At 41.0% G+C, this 19,840-nt stretch overlaps 1 protein-coding gene across 8 annotated transcripts in view; it reads left to right on the forward strand.

Annotated features, from left to right (window-relative positions):
* The window catches only part of RTTN (rotatin), a 245,412-nt gene that overhangs the window by 187,874 nt on the left and 37,698 nt on the right, over positions 1-19,840 (forward strand). For 7 of the 8 annotated variants that reach the window (XR_016213881.1, XM_008261459.5, XM_089304985.1 and 4 more), the window contains 4 exons: positions 3,433-3,577; positions 6,631-6,768; positions 8,502-8,719; positions 18,223-18,328. Coding sequence is in view for 6 of the 8 variants with exons in the window: in XM_008261459.5 (XP_008259681.4) it covers positions 3,433-3,577; positions 6,631-6,768; positions 8,502-8,719; positions 18,223-18,328 (607 nt within the window). In the remaining 2 variants the exon portion in view is untranslated. Of the gene's footprint in view, positions 1-3,432; positions 3,578-6,630; positions 6,769-8,501; positions 8,720-18,222; positions 18,329-19,840 lie in introns of those variants that run through there. The other variant, XR_016213882.1, reaches the window with a different exon arrangement.

Consider the following 19,840-nt stretch of genomic DNA (forward strand, 5'->3'; position numbering starts at 1 on the left):
GGAGACCCAGATGGAGTTCCTGGCTCCTGGTTTTGGCTGGCCCATTCCTGGCTATTGTGGGCATTTGAGGAGTAAACCAATAAATGGAATATCTGTCTCTGTCTCTCCCTTTCTCTGTCACTCTGCCTTTGAAATAAATAAGTCTGTTTTAGAAAGTGGGGGGGGGGTGCATAGGGAGCATGGCCCACTTTTCTCTCCTGTGATTTTAGTCTCTCTGTCATATCCTTTGTTTTCACCTAAATTGAAGCTGATACATGGTGGCTAAACATTTCAAAGCCCAATCTGATATAAATAATTTTGTTTTTGTTCCTTCAAAGCACAAAATATTTTAAGTTCTTGCTGTTGATAAAGTCTGTATGTAAAGTATACTTAATGATTCCTTGTGCCGTTGTTGCTGATAGAAATTTTATCTCAAATTTAAATTTTTAATATTGGCTTCAAGATTTTTTGGGGGTAAAGGGGTGAAGAAGTAATGTGAAGTAGAGGAGTAGCCCTTGCTTTGAGATGTGTTTGTTGAGCTGTGTTAAAAGGGTAGACGTCTGTTACAAGGTTTGGGGACACTGTGAACATTGTCTTCAAAACACTTGTCCCAGTGCAGTATTTTCATTTGAGCATACTTATTTTCATAATGATTGTCTCCTCTGTCTTCTGTCTATACAGAAAATCTTTATTTATTGCCTATAATGCACCAGACTCCTCCCTAAGGAAATAAAAAGACAATGACCCTTTCCCTCTAAGAGAATGGATACTAAGCAAATCCATATATGCCTGATGATAATAGATATCTCAGAAGAAAAACAAAATGGGTTACAGGAAGTGATGTCAGCATTGGAATAGTGGGGTTGTTCAATTTGGTGTGGTCAGAGAGGGCCGTTCTATGAGCTATGACATAAGTAAGTGAGAAAGCTAGTCCCAAGGAAGTAGCAAGGCTCCTGAGAACAGCGTTTGCTTGGCCTATACCAGAAACAGCAAGGAGGCCAGAGAGGCTGGAGCAGAACCTATGAGAGAGTGTCAAGGGCAGATGGGCGCAGTCAGCTCTATGAAGGCAGTTCCATGGCTTCTGTTATGTATTGTGTGTGTCCTGAATGTTTAGTGCAGTGCCTGTGGGAGACAGTGCCTGTGGCAAACAAGTAAATAAACTGTCTAGTGCTTTATTGGATGAAAAAAACTAAATGAAAATGGGCAAATGTGGGTGTCAGCAGGGGGAGACATTACACTTTTATGTAGGGTCATGTAAGGTGTTCAGGAAATACCTCATGGAGTTGGCCTTTGAGCAGAGACCTTAGGGGAGTTAGGAAACAGGCTATGGGTGGCTAGGCAAGAGCCTGTCAGTAGAACTTTGAGTGGTTGGGTTGCAGTCTGATAAAGGCAAAAGGTTGTTGAAGTTTGTGTTGGTTGTAATAGGGTGGAAGGGTTTTTTTTTTTTTTTTAAGATTTATTTATTTATTTAAAAGTCAGAGTTACACAGAAAGAGGCAGAGAGAGAGAGAGAGAGAGAGGTCTTCCATCCGATGGTTCACTGCCCAATTGGCCGCAACAGCCAGAGCTGCGCCGATCCAAAGCCAGGAGGCAAGAACTTCTTTCAGGTCTCCCACGTGGCTTCAGGGGCCCAAGGACTTGGGCCATCTTCTACTGCTTTCCCAGGTCATATCATCGAGCTGGATTGGAAGTGAAGCAGCCGGACTCGAACTGGCACCCATATGGGATGCCAGCGTTTCAGGCCAGGGCATTAACCTGCTGTGCCACAGCACCAGCCCCTGTTTTTTTTTTTTTTTTTTTTTTAAGATTTTATTTATTTGAGAGGCAGAGCTATAGACACAGGGAGGGAGGAAGAAGAGAGGGAGAATCTTCCATCCACTGGTTCACTCCCCAAATAGGTGCAATGCCTGCAGCTGGGCTGATCTGAAGCCAGGAGGCAGGAGCTTCTTCCAGGTCTCCCACGTGGGTGCAGGGACCCAAGCACTTGGGCCATCCTCTGCTGCTTTCTCAGGCACATTAACAGGGAACTGGATCTGAAGTGGAGCAGCAGGATACAAACTGGTGCCTATATGAAATGTCAGCATCACACATGGAAGTTTAACCTATTACATCACAGCACTGGCCCTCTGGTTGTATAATTTTTGATGAGCCATTCGTTGAAGAAGATTTACTTTATGAACTACTAGATTGATACTTTATATTCAGTCTTAAATATAATAATTTATAAACCAGTCGAACAATTCGGCTTTTCTTGTATGAGAGTGTCTGTGTTCAAGCCCTGGCTCTGATTCAGATTCCAGATTGCTACTAATGTGCACCTGTAGAGGCAGCAGGGATAGCCCAAAGTACTTGGGTCCCTGCCATTCATGTGGGAAACCTTGGCTGAGTTCTAGGCACCTGTCTTTGGCCTGGCCTTGCCCTGTATGTTGTGGACATTTGGGGAGGGAACTAGTGGACAAAAGAACATATTTCTCTGTGTGTCTCTGTCTCTCTAGCATTCAAATAAACAAAATTTACTTTAAATGAACAATTTGAAGGGACTGAAAAGACTTCACGGTAATAAGCAATATAAGTTTGACAAACTGAGGAGTATAAGAAGTGTATAGTATAGCCACCTGTGCTTTTAGCGGGTTAAATAAAGGAAGTATATTTTCATTAAGAGAGATAGGACAGAAGAACTATTTTTGAAATAGTCTGAGAGTATTTTTTTTTAAGATTTATTTTATTTATTTGAAAGACAGAGTTAGAGAGGTAGAGACAGAGAGAGAGAGGTCTTCCATCCGCTGGTTCACTCCCCAGATGGCCGCAACGGCTGGAGCTGCGCCTATCTGAAGCCGGCAGCCAGGAGCTTCTTTTGGGTCTCCCACATGAGTGCAGGGGCCCATGGACTTGGGCCATCCTCCACTGCTATCCCACGCCACAGCAGAGAGCTGGACTGGAAGAGGAGCAGCTGGGACTAGAACCGGCGCCCATATGGGATGCCACCATTTCAGGCCAGGGCGTTTACCCGCTGTGCCACAGTGCCGGCCCCAGTCTGAGAGTATTAACATTAGAGATACAGCCTGTATGTAGAAGTGTCTCTGACTCTCTTGTACACATTAGAAAGAGGGAAAAATGTGTGTGTATGCAGAGAGAGAAAGAGACTGACTGCAGGATTGCTCTACGGCTCGCTTATCTCTATGGACCATATTATTTGGTGTTGAAAAAATCTTGCTTTGTTTCATGTTGTTATAGTTGAAAGTATTAATGTGACCATTATGTGCTTGTAAAATGAAAGAAAAATTAGTGCTTTGCCTGCCATGTATTAGTTTCATGTCTGCACAATTATTTTTGATAATTTTACTACCTTACAAAGAAGTGATTTATAATCATGCATAGAAAAATTAAATATTGTATCACTGAAACAGGCTTTTCATATGGTATGTTCTTTGTACTTTATTCCTTTTTCAAATAGGTTTTCTTTCTCCTGGAATATCTGTCCTCTTTGTCCAGACTTCTGCAGTCATGTTTGTTGGTAGATCCCAACCTTGTGATTCAGGACAAGATTCTGAAACCTCTCATCACTAATGCTGTTGGCGTTCTTACCATATGCACCAAAGGTATGTTAGGCAACCTTAATTCTTTTAGATTAAGGAGGGATTGAATAATGTTGAGGGAAGAAAGTTTTACTCTTTTCCAGACATTCAGTTCAAAGTTACTTATTTGTTTTCTGTTTGTTTTGCCAGTATTCTGGAAGCATTTGGTGATGTGTTTTGTGGTTTGGATGCTTTTAAGTTGTTCCAGGAGATCACTTGAGGCAAGTGTGTCATATGATAAAGGGCCATCCCTGTGCTTCCAGGTTAAGTGAGGGCAAAGCTCTCTGTCATGTTGGAAAGCACAGTGAGTTTTGGGAATTAATTAAACTTATAAACTGTGGCTAAGGTCAAATGACACCCTAATAAATCATTTGCAGTGACATGTATAATTCAACCTAGCATATAATGCCAAAATTTCCTCAGGTCCTAAATTATTGGAAGATATTCTATGATAAAAAGTTGAGTATAATTCTTAGTAACAGATAAAATTAAATATTTGTTTTGTTCTAGTACTGTTGGTTGAACTCTGTGATTAACACACAATTATTCTTAGGTGTTTAAATTTTAACTGAAAAGTGATCCCTGTTAAATATAAGAGTAGGAATAAGAGAGGGAAGAGATGTACAATTTGGGACATGCTCAATTGGACTTGCCCCAAATGGTGGAGTTAGAATCATGCCAGGGGATCCCAATACAATCCCATCAAGGTGGCATGTACCAATGCCATCTCACTAGTCCCAGTGATCAATTTCAGTTCACAATTGATCACACTGATAGGTCTAACAGTCAAAGGGATCACACAAACAAGTCTAGTGTCTGCTAATACTAGCTGATAGAATCAAAAAGGGAGAGAACGATCCATCATGGGAAGCGGGATACACAGTAGACTCATAGAATGGCAAATGTCCTAAATAGCACTCTGGCCTCAGAATCAGCCCTTAAGGCATTGGGATCTGGCTGAAGAGCCCATGAGAGTATTTTAGGCATGGAAAGCCAAGACACCCTGGGGAAAAAAAAAAAAAAAAAGGAAGACCTAAATGGAAGATCTTTGCGAGATCCCAGTGGAAAATCAATGTAGGATATTAATAAAAAATCAAATATAATTGAAAGTTTAAATAATATTTTATAAAGAAGCAATTGATCATTTGATAATTTTCCTTGTTTTCCCATTCATTCTTTTTAGTTCTTTCTATTACAATGTTAGCTTGATTTTTTTAAGTGTGTTCTGATATCCAGTAAATTAGTACTTAGCATCTCAGCATTGTTGAAGTTATCTAGTTCTAGAGGTGCAGAGTCTTGTCGCTTGGAAAATCTGTGTCAGTAATAGCCCAAGTTTGTTAGGTTAGACTGTGTACTGTCAACAAGAAGTGAAAATTATTTATTGGGAGAAGCGGATGAGGTGAAAAATTCTTAGATATTACAGTGGTTTGGGGCCCCCAAAACTCATCCATACCTGATAAAATCTTACCACTTAGCATTTCATTTCTCTGGTTGGATTTTCTTGGGCATCCCTGAAGTATTGACATTGAGTTAATGGAAGATACACAAGTTGTCGAAGTTAGTGCCTAAAACAGTGATGAAAAATAACTTCAACTGAAGACTTGATCACTTGCTTGGTCCCAAAGTCATGTGACAAGAGGGGTACTAGACGTGTGGGCTCCTTTTGGTTGCCTTGGGTGCTTTCCATTGGGTGTTTTCCATTCTCTTGCTTGTGTGTGAATAGGGCTTTGAAAATTAAGCAAAAAAATTGTATATACTTTATTATTAAGTTATCTGAAAGTTATTTAACCCATCAAGTATTTTAAGTGCTGGAAATAAAATATTCCAACAATTTTTGGATGTATATTTAGCAACTGGTTAAGTTAAAAGTTGTTTTTTCATATGTAGCATAAGGTGAAAGTTCACAAAATATTTTTTAAGAGATTAAGTTTTTAAAATATTCTTTTCTGAATAAATAATTTTGAATGACACAAAATTCATTCTATCAGCTTATCTTTTGATACATTAAAACAATATTCGGGCCGGCGCCGCAGCTCAATAGGCTAATCCTCTGCCTTGTGGCGCCGGCACACCGGGTTCTAGTCCCAGTCGGGGCGCCGGATTCTGTCTCAGTTGCCCCTCTTCCAGGCCAGCTCTCTGCTGTGGCCCGGAAGGCAATGGAGGATGGCCCAAGTGCTTGGGCCCTGCACCCCATGGGAGACCAGGATAAGTACCTGGCTCCTGCCTTTGGATCAGTGCGGTACGCCGGCCGCAGCGCAAGCCGGCCGCGGCGGCCATTGGAGGGTGAACCAACGGCAAAGGAAGACCTTTCTCTCTGTCACTCTCTCTCACTGTCCACTCTGCCTATAAACAAACAAACAAACAAACAAACAAAAACAATATTCGGGGTAGCTCTTCAGACTGGCAGTTACGATGCCACTTGGAATGCGTGTGTGCAAAAGGTGACGACTGCTGGCGACGTAGTCAGGGAGTTTCACAGTAGATAGCCCCACTCTCCAGCTGCCATTTACCCAGACACAAAGGAAGCACAGGGTGTCCTTATCTGAAAGGTTAATAAATATGTTCTTAGTCATAGACAAAACTGCAGAATCACATTTTGTATCATAGTTTTCTATGTGGGGTAATACTCTTTTTGGTTCTTCAAAAAATAATTTATTTTCTCTTAACCTCGGCCCTTAATGTTTCCTTTCCAGTCCTGCACAAAGCTGCTAGAGTGGATAAAGCAAATAGGAGAAACCTTATGTTCATGGAATAGTGCAGTGACATGTGTTTATAATGTTCCCAGTATGCAGTTCTTAAGTTACCAAGTACAGCTCAGTTTGCCACACTTGTGTTTGTTGTCTGGTGTGCTTTAGTAAAGGGAGTGTTTGTGAGTGTGTCTTTGTAGGAGGGTGGAAGGGAGATATCTTTCAGAGGGAAGGGAAAAGAGTGATTAATTGAAATAAATTTTGTATAGTGCTGAAATTCATTTGGTGAATGTGACCCTCTTAGGTGTGATAAAATGTGATGAGTTTTGTATTTTAAAGGATTATCTGTCTTTGTGTTAATAACTTGAAATGTGTTGATCAATTTTATAGATGTAGAGCTTATACCGACTCTTCATTATACGTGGACACAGCTGTTTAACCTTCTGGCCACACTTCTGAGGAAAGCTGGTGCTGTCTGTCTCCCTTCTGTCACCATGGCTTTGGCTAAGAACTGGGCGGCCGTGCTTGGTAAGAAGATGCTGTCGCATTTGATTTGACAGTCATTACTCCAGTTAAATATGGAAATTCTCCAAAATCCTGTAATTGTGCCACTGCAAGGAGATACCAGGGTGCTTTTCTTGAGGAATTTTGAGGAGCTTCCAAAAATGCATTCTTGTTCTACCATGAAATCTTTGTATGGCAGCATGGCATCTAAGTCAGTCTTTTTTTTTTTTTTTTTAAGATTTATTTATTTTATTTGAAAGGCAGTTAGAGAGAGGCAGAGGCAGAGAGAGAGAGAGAGAAAGAGAAAGAGATCGAGATCTTCCATCCACTGGTTCACTCCACAGATGGCCACTACTACAGCTGGCGCTGTGCCTGCCTATCTGAAGCCAGGAGCATCCTCCCGGTCTCCCACATGGGTGCAGGGGCCCAAGGACTTGGGCCATCTTCCACTTCTTTCCCATGACATATCAGGGAGCTGGATCGGAAGTGGAGCAGCTGGGACTCAAACCAGCGCCTATATAGAATGCCAGAACAACAGCCAGCAGCTTTACCCACTACACCACAGTGCCAGCCCCCTAAGTCAGTCTTAAATACTGTTTGACACTAACTTGTTTTTTTTGTTTGTTTGTTTGTTTGTTTGTTTGTTTTGTTTTGACAGGCAGAGTGGCCAGTGAGAGAAAGAGAGACTAAGAGAAAGGTCTTCCTATGCCGTTGGTTCACTTTCCAGTGGCCACTGCGGCCGGCGCACCGCGCTGATCCGATGGCAGGAGCCAGGTACTTATCCTGGTCTCCCATGGGGTGCAGGGCCCAAGCACTTGGGCCATCCTCCACTGCACTCCCAGGCCACAGCAGAGAGCTGGCCTGGAGGAGGGGCAACCGGGACAGAATCCGGCGCCCCGACCGGGACTAGAACCCGGTATGCCGGCGCCGCAAGGCAGAGGATTAGCCTGACACTAACTTGTTTGAAAACAGAGACATAATCATACTCATGAGATTTTTTTCTAGATGATCAAGAATATAGTAGATTTTTTAAGGTTAATATTAAAATCAAAACTTTAAAGTTACAAATTCTTGAGGCCAACTCTGTAGCATAGTGGGTATAGCCTTTGCCTGTGGAATTGGCATCCCATATGCAGCTGTTGTATTCCTGGCTGCTCCACTTCCAATCCAGCTCCTTGCTAATGCACCTGGGAAAGCAGCAGAGGATCGGCCAAGTCCTTGGTCCCCTGCACCCATGTAGGAGAACTATCTGGAGTTCAGGCTCCTAGCTTCAGCCTGGCCTGGTCCCAGCCATTGCAGCCATTTGGGTAGTAAACCAGTAGATGGAGGATCTCTCTCACTCTGTCTCTGTCTCTGTCTCTCTCTCTCTGTAACTCTGCCTTTCAAATAAATAAAAAAAACCTTAAAAAAAATTCCTGAGACTTCATGTATCCCAGTAGACACCAAAAAATTAATACCCATTTACATGTAAGCAATCCTCCTGTTTTGTGTATTAGTAGATATTGTGTATATAGGTGTCTATAGACCTCCCCTACACACACATCCTGTCTTTCAAATAAAAAAGAAACAGCATGTACTGAATATTAAATAGATTGCTTAGCTCAGTATGTTTTCTAAATATGAGTTAATATTTTTAAACACTAGAGTCAGTCTTTTTACACTGAACCTATTGATAGCTTTACTTGATTTTAAATAAGAAAGTCATAAAACCAATATTAATATTCAAACATACAAAATGAAATTATTTTTTCATTTAGATATGTTCTGCAAATGTGTGGACTTGTCTCTCACAAGCCCTACTCTATATACTGCTGGCCTGCAGTTCCTTTCTATTCTTTTAACTGAAGAAGCAAAACGACATCTCCAGGATAAGGGTAAAAGAAGTTCATCCCCCAGTCCAACAATCACCTCACTTCTTGATACAACTCAGGAAAATCTGAAACGTCTAGAACGATTTAATGAAGTAATTCTTCAGGTATGTCGTTTCTTAATTGTCTGTAACTGTTGTTTAGTATTTAAATGAATTGATTTTCAGTCTTGTAAATTTTTTTCAGTCATTTGAATTAAAAAATAATTAATGTTTGTGATGACTGTTTAAAAAAATGTAGAAATATACAAAGATAAATGAACTGTCTCCTCTCCTGTCTGATGTCCTGGTGTTGACCAGTTTCCCTGATGAAGATGATGTAAAAATTGAAATTTTAATAATCTAAATCCAGCAGTTTATTAAAAGTGTTCCAAGTCATGACTAAATATGCATATTTTATGAATGAAGGTATAATTCAAATTGACATTTGAAAGATTATCTCTTTGTGAAAATACATCTTAAGCAACATTTTTTTTGTGTGAGTGGCCATATAATTTTGTCAGTAGTGAAGTATATAGAAGATGGACTTGATTTGTACACTGTGAGCAAATAATTTCTTTCCAAACCCCATTGTCTATTTTTGTCTTGTAAACTTATTTTTACAATCCAAAAAAATGAAATAAGAATTTTAGTCATGAAATTTGTAAAATCACTAAACTATATTTTATCTTGACTAACAATTTAAACAAAACTAGAAATGTTACCTACATTAGTATTGAACATTGTTTTTTTATAAATATTACTTCTATATTTTTCAATATTATATGTGTATTTATTTGAAAGGTAGAGTGACAGAGAGAAAGAGAGTGGAAGAGGCAGAGAAATATTTTTCACCTACCAGTTTATAACCCAAAGGACCACAACAGCTGGGAAGGGCCAGACTGAGACCAGGAGCCAGGAACTCCGACTGAGTTCCCCACATGGGTGGCAGGGACCCAAGCACTTGAGTGATCTGTTGCTTTCCCAGGCACATTAGCAGGGAGCTGATCTGAAGCAGATGGGGCTTGAACCAGCATTTTTTTTTAAACACAGATAGAGTTAGACCGTGAGAGAGAGAGAGACAGAGAGACAGAGAGAAAGGTCTTGCTTCCGTTGGTTCACCCCCCAAATGGCCGCTGTGGCCAGTGCTGCGCCGATCCGAAGCCAGGAGCCAGGTGCTTCCTCCTGGTCTCCCATGCAGTTGCAGGGCCCAAACACTTGGGCCATCCTCCATTGCCTTCCCGGGCCACAGTAGAGAGCTGGACAGGAAGAGGAGCGACCAGGACAGATTTCAGTGCTCCATCCGGGACTAGAACCCGGGGTGCCGGTGCTGCAGGCGGAGGATTAGCCAAGTGAGCTGTGGCACCGGCCCACATGATTTCTTCTTCAGGGAATTTAAATGTCTTTCCTCAGAGAAGACAGGACGGGGTATTCTCAGTGAGGAAGGGTTCTTCACTCTGCCCTCCCTTGCCAAGGCCAGAATGCCAAATAACTCTGGGAGCCTGGTTCTTCATGAGTGTTGTGGCTCCTGCAGCCAAGCCTGCTGAACCTATGAAATTTGAAGACTGCCAGCCAGGCCAACCTAGGGCTATTTCATTTCCCATCTATTTTCCCTTTGTGAGTGGTGCTGTGATCCAAATATCCATGTGAGGTGATGGTGATATGCTAGCTTTTTTTTTTTTTTTAGTATTTATTTATTTATTTATTTATTTTTTTAGTATTTATTTATTTATTTGATAGAGGTACAGAGAGAGACAGAGATCTTTCAACCACTGGTTCACTCCTCAGATGGCTGCAACAGCTAATGCTGGGCCAGCTGAAGCCAAGAGCCAGGAGTTTCCTCTGGGTCTCTCACATAGGTGGCCAGGGTCCAAACAATTGGGCCATCTTCCATTGCTTTTCCCAGACCATTAGCTGTGAGCTTTACCCACAATGCCACAATGCTGGCCCCCATGAGCTAGCATTTTTTTTTAATTTATTTATTTATTTGAAAGAGTTACACAGAGAGAAGGAGAGGCAGAGAGACAGAGGGGTCTTCCATTTGTTGGTTCACTCCCCAGATAACCACAATGGCTGGAGCTGCGCCGATCCAAAGCCAGGAGCTCCTTCCAGGCCTCCCACATTGGTGCAGGGGCCCAAAGACTTGGGCCATTTTGTACTGCTCTCCCAGGCCATAGTAGAAAGCCAGACCGGAAGTGGAGGAACCAGGACTACTCAAACCAGCGCCCATATAGGATGCTGGCACTGCAGGTGGCAGCCTTACTTGCTATGCCACAGCACTGGCCCCATGTGCTAGCTTTTAATAGTGTATATAGGGAAAACTCTATGCTATAACAGTTTGTGAAATTTACCTTGCCCTTACTTTTATCTAATACTTTGTAATCCTATTCATTATAAGAATTACTGTTTATGATATTTTTATATTACTTTCTTGGCCAAAGAAAATAAGGTATTCTGTAGCCACAGCATATCTCCATAATTTTCCTAATGACTAGCTCATTTTCATTTCCATTTCTTCCAAAATACGAAAGATATATTTCACGTGGTTAGTGGTACATTAAACAGTTACTTAAGTTGTGTTTCCTAATAGACCAGACTCTTCTTGCTTATATATACAGTAGAATGAATACAGGTTAGTTAGCTCCAAGTGCAAAAAGTGAAGAGAGGAGTGGCACATATGGCACACTTGCAAGAGAACATATACCAGTGTGAAGTGGGGCAGTTATCAGTCAGCCTATGAAGCTGCAAGCAGTGTATTTTCTTTCCCTAAAGGAAGATGATACGTGAATTAAAATATTAGAATACATTAAATAGCCACACATTATCATAAATAGTATATGTGTCTTATTTACTCAGATGTCTGTGTAGGCTAGGAGTTGTGCTAAGAGTTGTATCTTAAAAAATAAACTACAGTCTTTAAATTATCAGAAGAAATATTATTCTAAAATTGATGTCTTTAAAGGTATATTTAAATTCTGTGTAAGACTGTATCAAAAAATATTATTAGATGTTGGACCTTAGGCAAATCATTTAACCTTTTGAGATTTAGTTCTTGAAATGCAAAATGAGAGGATTGTGTTACTTTATTACTAAATTTCAGTGACCTCTAAAATTTTCCATCCTACTAATCACTTATTACATTAGAATTTCCATTTAAATGGCTTAGCAGAGTATCTTTTCAATGACTGATTCATAGCACTACTTTATAAGGGATACATTTGGAAATTATAAATACTTAAGTCATAAATATGTGTAAGTTTATTTTATAAATTCATTTTGAGCTGGTTTTAGGGTTTGAATATTTTATAAGAAATTATTATCTGTCTTTTGTCCATAAAATATTGAACCTGTTTTACTTAAAGGATTTTTATCTTCCTTAGTTTATAGAAATACACAGCATGTTTCTTTTTTTTTTTTTTTTAAGATTTATTTTATTTATTTGAAAGAGTTACAGAGAGAGGTAGAGACAGAGAGAGAGGTCTTCCATCCACTGGTTCACTCTCCAGATGTCCACAATGGCCAGAGCTGTGCCGATCTGAAGCCAGGAGCCAGGAGCTTCTTCCAGTTCTCCTACATGGGTGCAGGGGCCCAAGTACTGGGCCATCTTTTACTGCTTTGCCAGGCCATAGGAGAGAGCTGGATCGGAAGAGGAGCAGCTGGAACTAGAACCGGCGGGATGCCCATGCTTTAGGCCAGGGCTTTAACCTGCTGTGCCATAGCGCCGGCCCCAGTATGTTTCATTTCAAAAACAGGTAGATAATGAAACTAATGAAAACCTCTCTGTAATAGACTGTGTAATTGATATATTGAATTAATTTATTCCTTATATTTAGTCTAATATAAAGATAGAAATGTAAAGAAACAACAAATTCTCAAGTCATATTTTAGGAAATATGTGAGTGTTTTGTACCTGAGTTTAGCAAATGGTAAAATTAAAGAGTAACTGTTGAAGAAAAGGCTTACTTATTTGAGATACTATGTGTTGATGAATGTTCAAGAGAGAGAACTATAGAGAGAGGAAGAGGAAGAGAGAGATCTTCCATTTGCTGGTTCACTCCTCAAATAGTGGGAACAGCTGGGGCTGAGCCAGACAAAAGCAAGGAGCCTGAAATTCTACCTAGGTCTCCTAGTCAGTGGTCAGGGACCCAGATACTTGGACTATCTTTCGCTGCTTCTCCAGGTACATTAGCAGGGAGCTAGGTCGGAAGCAGAGCAGTCCCGACTTGAACCCGGGATCATATGGGATGGTGGAATCATAGGCAGTGTCTTAACTTGCTGTGCCACAATGCTGGCTACCCCCCAAAAAATCTGTTCTTTACATTACATATGTATGGAAGGTCTAAAAAAAGAGTATAAGCTTTAAAACATTTCATTGAATCCTCTCTCTTTTTAAATCAGTTGAAAGAAGACATATTACCTGTGTCCTCTTGATTGGTGGTTGTCTCATCATCTGGTAGCTAGTTTTCTTCACTTGCAATTCTTAGCCTTCCTCCCTCCAGGCTCTTCACAGTTCCATGACATCTATGTGCTCTGTGTTCGGAAATTCAGACCACTTTTCAGTCTCCAGAAAGTCAGACGTGCACACGGATGGACACACACACACACAGGAGTTAAATCCTTTACCCTGGCCTTTCTTAGTGTGAAGTATGTGGACTTCCTATTAATCAGTCTTAGTTGTTGTTGGTTTGGGGCTTTTCATATCAGTTTTACCATGCATGCATTTTAGAGCACCAAACAATTCTGAAGCTTTTACCCAAAGTAGGGAACTTCTATATTCCTCTTTTTCCTCCTCTCAGAAGTGACCACTTATACCTCATTTAGCTAATTATTTTATAGTTTCTCTCCCTTGTGTCTAAATAACATGTTTATTTTTCTATATATAATAATATATGTTAAGTAAATACTGTTCGTATATATATTTATAAAACACATGTTGCAGATGATGTTTACTTTCTTTTCCTGCACAGCTTTTGCTTTCCTTAGCAGTCATTGTTACTTTTTAATTTGCTGAGTTTTGTCTTATCAGTTGTAAGCTCCATTTTCTTTGCCAGTAGGCAGTGCCCTCTCAGTGTGTTCAAAATTCTGAACTTACATGGTTTCATCTACTGGAAAAACATCTCTCCAAATTCCTTCTTTTTTTAAAATTTATTTATTTATTTATTTGACAGAGTTAGACAGTGAGAGACAGACAGAGAGAAAGATCCTCCCTCTGTTGGTTCAACCCCAAATGGCCACATGGCTGGAACTACACTGATCCGAAACCAGGAGCCAGGTGCTTCCTCCTGGTCTCCCATGTGGGAGAAGGGGTCCAAGCACGTGGGCCATCCTCCATTGCCTTCCCGGGCCACAGCAGAGAGCTGGACTGGAAGAAGAGCAACCAGGCCCAGAACCCGGCACCCATGTGGAATGCCAGCGCCACGGGCGGAAGAATAACCAAGTGAGCCACGGCGCCGGCCCCTCCAAATTCCTTCTAATTTTTTTGGTGCCCAGTGTCATTTTGTGATCTCTATTCACGTTGGTCTTGGGTTTTTGACATCTCTGCTATGTTTAGTCTGCTTCCTGTGTTCCGTTGCCTTTCCTCATATCATCCTTTTTGGTTTGATGCCCTCCTATTGTTGTGCAGTCTGTTGTCCAATATCTTTAACAACAAAGGTGTACAGGAGGGATTTTATTGAACTCCAGATGTCTTTATCCCACTTGCCATTATACCTTACTAATATTTTGGCTAATGAGAATTCTGGTTTGGAAATCATTTACTTCATAATTTCGAAATCATCACCTTCTTTAACTCTCAGTGTTAATGTAGACATTCTGAAGCTACTGTAATTCCTGCTATTTTTCTCCCTGGAAGTTTTTAAACTGTTTCCCTTTTCTCTACTATTCTAAGTTTTTCTTATGTACTGCCCAGGATGTATATTTTATCAGTTGTTTTGGGCCCTCTTGTTTGCTCTTTCACCTCTAAATCCATATTTTTAAATAGTTAGTGGACGTTCTCTCCACTTTGGGTCCTCTGTGAGTTGTAATTTCTATTAAGTTTTCTTCTGTCTACATAATCTTTGTTCTCTCTCTGTTTTTGTCTGCTTTAGTGTATTTTCTCACTAGGTGCTTGATAAGTCTTGGTTGTCAGCTCAGTTTAAGACTGGGAGACGTAAAGCAGTTGACAGCTCTGAGCATGTGAGTTGAGCTTGGCAGTTGTAAGCTAGACTGTGCGAGGGGGACTTGTGAGGGTTTTGTTGTGGGCCTGCCTTCTGGAGCTTTTAGATTCGCTAGAGAAGAGTTTTCTGATCCCTTGTCTGGAGCTGGAAACCCAACTACAACGTGTTTTGTAGTTTTAATCCTTCCTGTTTTCAGTTGAATACCCTAACCCACAATGTGCCTGGTCTTTGTCAGTTCAGAATCCTTCTAACTTCTCTTCTCCAGAAAATAGGCCTTCAGGTTTTTGCAAGAGCCTGGGAAGAGCAGTGGCTTGGCTGCACAGGAATTGGTGGGTAGCACACAGAATCTGGCCTTCCCAGACAATCCTACTCCCTTGCTTCCAGGAGCCCCTGGTGCTAAGCTTCCTCAGCTTTCAGCCGTTCAGTGTAGCTTTCCCCACTCCTCCTGTAACGAGTCAGCATTCTCAGGCTAGCACTTTGGCTACCTGTATGCCTGCCTTTTAGTCTCCAGACCTGTGTGTGTGTGTGTGTGTGTGTGTGTGTGTGTGTGTGTAAGTAATTCCATTTCTGTAATTTTAATGGGAATTCAAGAGGGAATCTGTGCATACAGCTGTTTCCTTAGAGGTTTTACCTCTTTTCCTCACTAATTGCTGCATATGTATTACTACGTTTTATTTTTCTGATTTTTCTGAAATTACTAATACATGGAAATTTAATAAGTATATTAAAAAGATTTTTGTTTTAATGGTGGAGAGTACAGTTATAAATGAGCTAGGAGTCTCCTGGGTAACTGCAGTGGATGTGCTACACTCCACGTGTATTCAGCACCTTACAGCCCCTACCCTTTTCTGCCTCCATCTTCGTGGTCGCAATCAGTGTGATCTTTGACAAGCATCTCTGGATCTGGGTGTTTACGATATAGTTTCTTGACTAATGGGATCCTGCCTGATTGGAGGTGTCCAAGATGCCCCTGGTCCTGATCACGTGGCAGGGAAAGGCCTCCGTGCAGGCCTCTGTACTGTCATATTTTCAAGCACAGGCCCCACAGGAATTCTGAGTGGAATTGCATTTAGACAGGCTGTATATATTTTATGTAACACTATATAGCCTTACGTTTAATGTTAATAATGGTATTTTTATTTATTTTTTTATTATTTTTTTTTTTGACAGGCAGAGTGGACAGTGAGAGAGAGACAGAGAGAAAGGTCTTCCTTTGCAGTTGGTTCACCCTCCAATGGCCGCCACGGCCAGCGCACTGCAGCCGGTGCACCGCGCTGATCCGATGGCAGGAGCCAGGTACTTATCCTGGTCTCCCATGGGGTGCAGGGCCCAAGGACTTGGGCCATCCTCCACTGCACTCCCTGGCCACAGCAGAGAGCTGGCCTGGAAGAGGGGCAACCGGGACAGAATCCGGCGCCCCGACCGGGACTAGAACCCGGTGTGCCTGTGCCGCAAGGCAGAGGATTAGCCTAGTGAGCTGCGGCGCTGGCCAATAAAGGTATTGTGAAGTCAGATCATCTTGAAAATTACTGACAGAATAAAAAGTTATGAATTTGAATTTATCTAATAATTACAAATGAGAAGCTTCTAGAATCTTATGTAATTCATGAGTTCTTGGAAATTATAAAATGATGTGCATATAGCTAAATGAAATCTTACTGCCAAATATTGAACATAAATGTAGTCAAGGCTTTAGAGCTAAAAGATGCAGTAGGTGGAAATGCAGAAGAGAGAAGACAGTGAAGCATCCTGAGGAAGCAAGCAGACAGATGTTGAATGTGGGGCATTCTATAGGAGGAGTGGTCTGGCTTGGTCAGCAAGCCAGGGACACAGGAACAACAGCAACCAAACAGTGCTGCTGGAGCCATGGGGCAGAGGATGCCATTCTAGACGGAGGAGCTGTGGCTGCAGGTGCCACATGAGGATTCCTGTTATCCTGACTCCAGTAGACCAACTGCAAGACATTTTTGACACAAAAGAGAAAATGTGAATTTGGAGCAGTATTACTTGATGCCAAAATATTATTGTTAATTATGTTAGGAATGATGATCATTATGGTTATATATATTGATAGAACATTCTATGATATCTAGTATTTTCTTTAAAATCTTAGAATGGATTTGTTACTCAGTTTCTGTACTTATTGTATATGTTTGAAACTTTATAATGAAAATTTTTTCTAACTCATAAATTCATTGTAAAAGAAATATATTTGAGTGTTAGTATTTTCTTTCTTTAAAAGATTTATTTATTTATTTGAAAGTCAGAGTTAAACAGAGGAGGAGAGGCAGAGAAAGAGAGAGATCTCCCATCCGCTGGTTTACTCCTCAATTGGCTACAACAGCTGGAGCTATGCTGATCCAAAACCAGGAGCCAGGAGCTTTTTTGGGGTCTCCCACATGGGTGCAGGGGCCCAAGGACTTGGGCCATCTTCTACTGTTTTCCCAGGTCGTAGCAGAGACCTGAATCAGAAGTGGAGCAGCTGGGACTTGAACCAGAGCCCATGTGGGATGCTGGCACTGCAGGTGCGGCTTTACCTGCTATGCCATAGCGCCAGCCCACAAATGAATACTAGTATTTTCAAAATTAAAAATTGCTTTCTGTAAGAGTCAAAAAAAAAAAAAGAGACATTCATTTATTTGAGAGAGTGACAGAGAGAGAGACAGACAGACAGACAGACAGATAACTCTTCTATCTGCTGATCACTCCTGAAATGCCCTCAACAGCTGGGGCTATGCCATACTAAAGCCAGGAACCTGGAACTCCATCCAGGTTTTCCACGTGGGTGGCGGGAGCCCAGGCACCTGGGCCATCATCTGCTGTGTGCTAGATCAGAAGCACAGAGCAGCCAGCTCTTGGACTAGGCACTCTGATCTTGGATATGGCCAATCCAGGCAGCAGCATAAACCTGCTGCACCCCAATGCTTACACCTAGATCTTGCTGTGGGAGTTGGGGGTGGGGGTGTGGAGGAGAGTAGGTTATATGACAGATACATGTTACTATAGAAATGAGAGATGGAGAGAACCACATCTCCTGAGATACAGGAGTATGTTAAGTGGGAATAGAGGGATGGGAATGTATCCCCAGGAGGAGAAAGTAGGAATTGGACCCCAGTCTAACTGTTTTCTAAGGACGTGTTTTAATAAGTTACACATATTTACATTTATAGCCTGGCAAATTTGATTGAATGCATGAGCTTGTATTTGTTAATGCTAAATAAAGAAATAAAGCTTTTTCCTCTGTAGACCTATTTGAGAATGGTTGTTAATATTGTTCATATTATTTTATGTAGTTTTTTCAGAAAGAGCATTCTTAGATGATTTATCAAATTCTCAAGTGATTTACCAAATTTTAATGCATTTCACGTGACAGTTGAAATCTGCAAACACCTTTTAGGTAGAATAGTTTTTTTGTTCACAATAGTTTTGCTCCAGATTAGATTTGTCTTCAAGGCAGTTTGATGTATATTTCTGCAGTGCTATGAAGGAAAATCCTCCAACGATGTCCTAAAAAGAGTTGCTGCAAATGCACTGATGTCACTTCTGGCAGTCAGTAGAAGAGCACAGGAACATGCTTTGAAAGGTGAGTCACAGGCGTGTCAGGTACTTTTTATGGCATTTTGTCAACTCACGTTTTGCTTTTAGTTCATTTTAATTTCCTTGGAATCAAATTTAGAGAATGTATGGTACAATATCAGTGTCACTAGAACAATAGTTTTTTTACCCATATGGAAACAGAGTAAACATTCATTATATAGAAAATTTTCTTAAAATTTGTTCGACCAAGGTGTCTGTCATTAAATGGATGGATAAAGAATATGTGTGTGTGTGAGTAATAATGGAATGTTATTCAGCTATAAAGAAGAATGAAATCCTGCCATTTGCATCAAGATGGATGCAACTAGAGGACCTCATATTGAGTGAACTAAACCAGACACAGAAAGACAGGTGTATGTTCTCTCTTATATGTGGGAGCTAAAATAAAAAAAAAAAGAGAGAAAACAAAAAAAGATATGCCTGTATATGTTAGTATTACTGCAAATATAGTTTTATCAAACTTTGTTTTATATCTTTGTCAAATCAATGGTTAAGAATGATATACTACTATAGTTTTAATGATTTGTGATTATTTTAAAATGTACTGTATGTGAATGAAATGTCATCTTTTGATGTGATTATTATTTATAGCTCTTGACTATATTCCTGCTGAACTAGGGTCTTTTTACTTGTTGAACTTTGTTTAGTGGGGAATTAAGCCTTTGATTTTTTAAATAGAGTTAGTGAGAGAGAGAGACAGAAAAGTCTTCCTTCCATTGGTTCATCCCCAAAATGGCCACTGCGGCCGGAGCTACGCTGATCCGAAAGCCAGGAGCCAGGTGCTTCCTCCTGGTCTCCCATGCGGGTGCAGGGGCCCAAGCACTTGGGCCATCCTCCGCTGCCCTCCTGGGCCACAGCAGAGAGCTGGACAGGAAGAGGAGCAACCGGGACTAGAACCCAGCACCCATATGGGATGCCAGTGCCGCAGGCATAGGATTAACCAAGTGAGCCATGGCGCTGGCCCAAGCCTTTGATTTTAATGTAAATTAAAAATATGTTATCCCAAAAACTAAAACAGAGAGGGGAGCAAGGGAAGGAAGAGAAGTATCATTATATTCCTAGAATTGTTTCTGTGAATAGCATTGAATCCATTCTCTTTGTATTTACATCACATTAACATGAGAATTGTGTTGTAGTAATTATCATGCATTTACTGTGACTCTGAGAATCTAGTGTGTTAATCAGTTCTTTAAAATGTATTTTATTTTATTTATTTGAGAGAGAATGAACACTTTCTCATTCCTTTGGTCATTCCCCAAATGCCCACAAAAGCCAGTTCTGGAGCAGGCCATGGCCAACAGCCAGATCAGGTCTCCCATGTAGTAGCAGGAACTCAAGCATTTGAGCCATCAAACATTGCTTTGCAGGATCTGCATTAGCAGGAGGCTAGAATCAGGAACAGAGCCAGAATTCAAACTCTGCATTCTGATGTGGGATGCAGGCATCCCCCACAGCATCTTAACTGCTATGCCAATGCCCAAGCAGTACTTTCAAAATA

The sequence above is a fragment of the Oryctolagus cuniculus genome, chromosome 10, assembly GCF_051225735.1.
Source record: "Oryctolagus cuniculus isolate XC-2025 breed Fujian yellow rabbit chromosome 10, ASM5122573v1, whole genome shotgun sequence".
In the NCBI taxonomy this organism is placed as follows: domain Eukaryota; kingdom Metazoa; phylum Chordata; class Mammalia; order Lagomorpha; family Leporidae; genus Oryctolagus; species Oryctolagus cuniculus.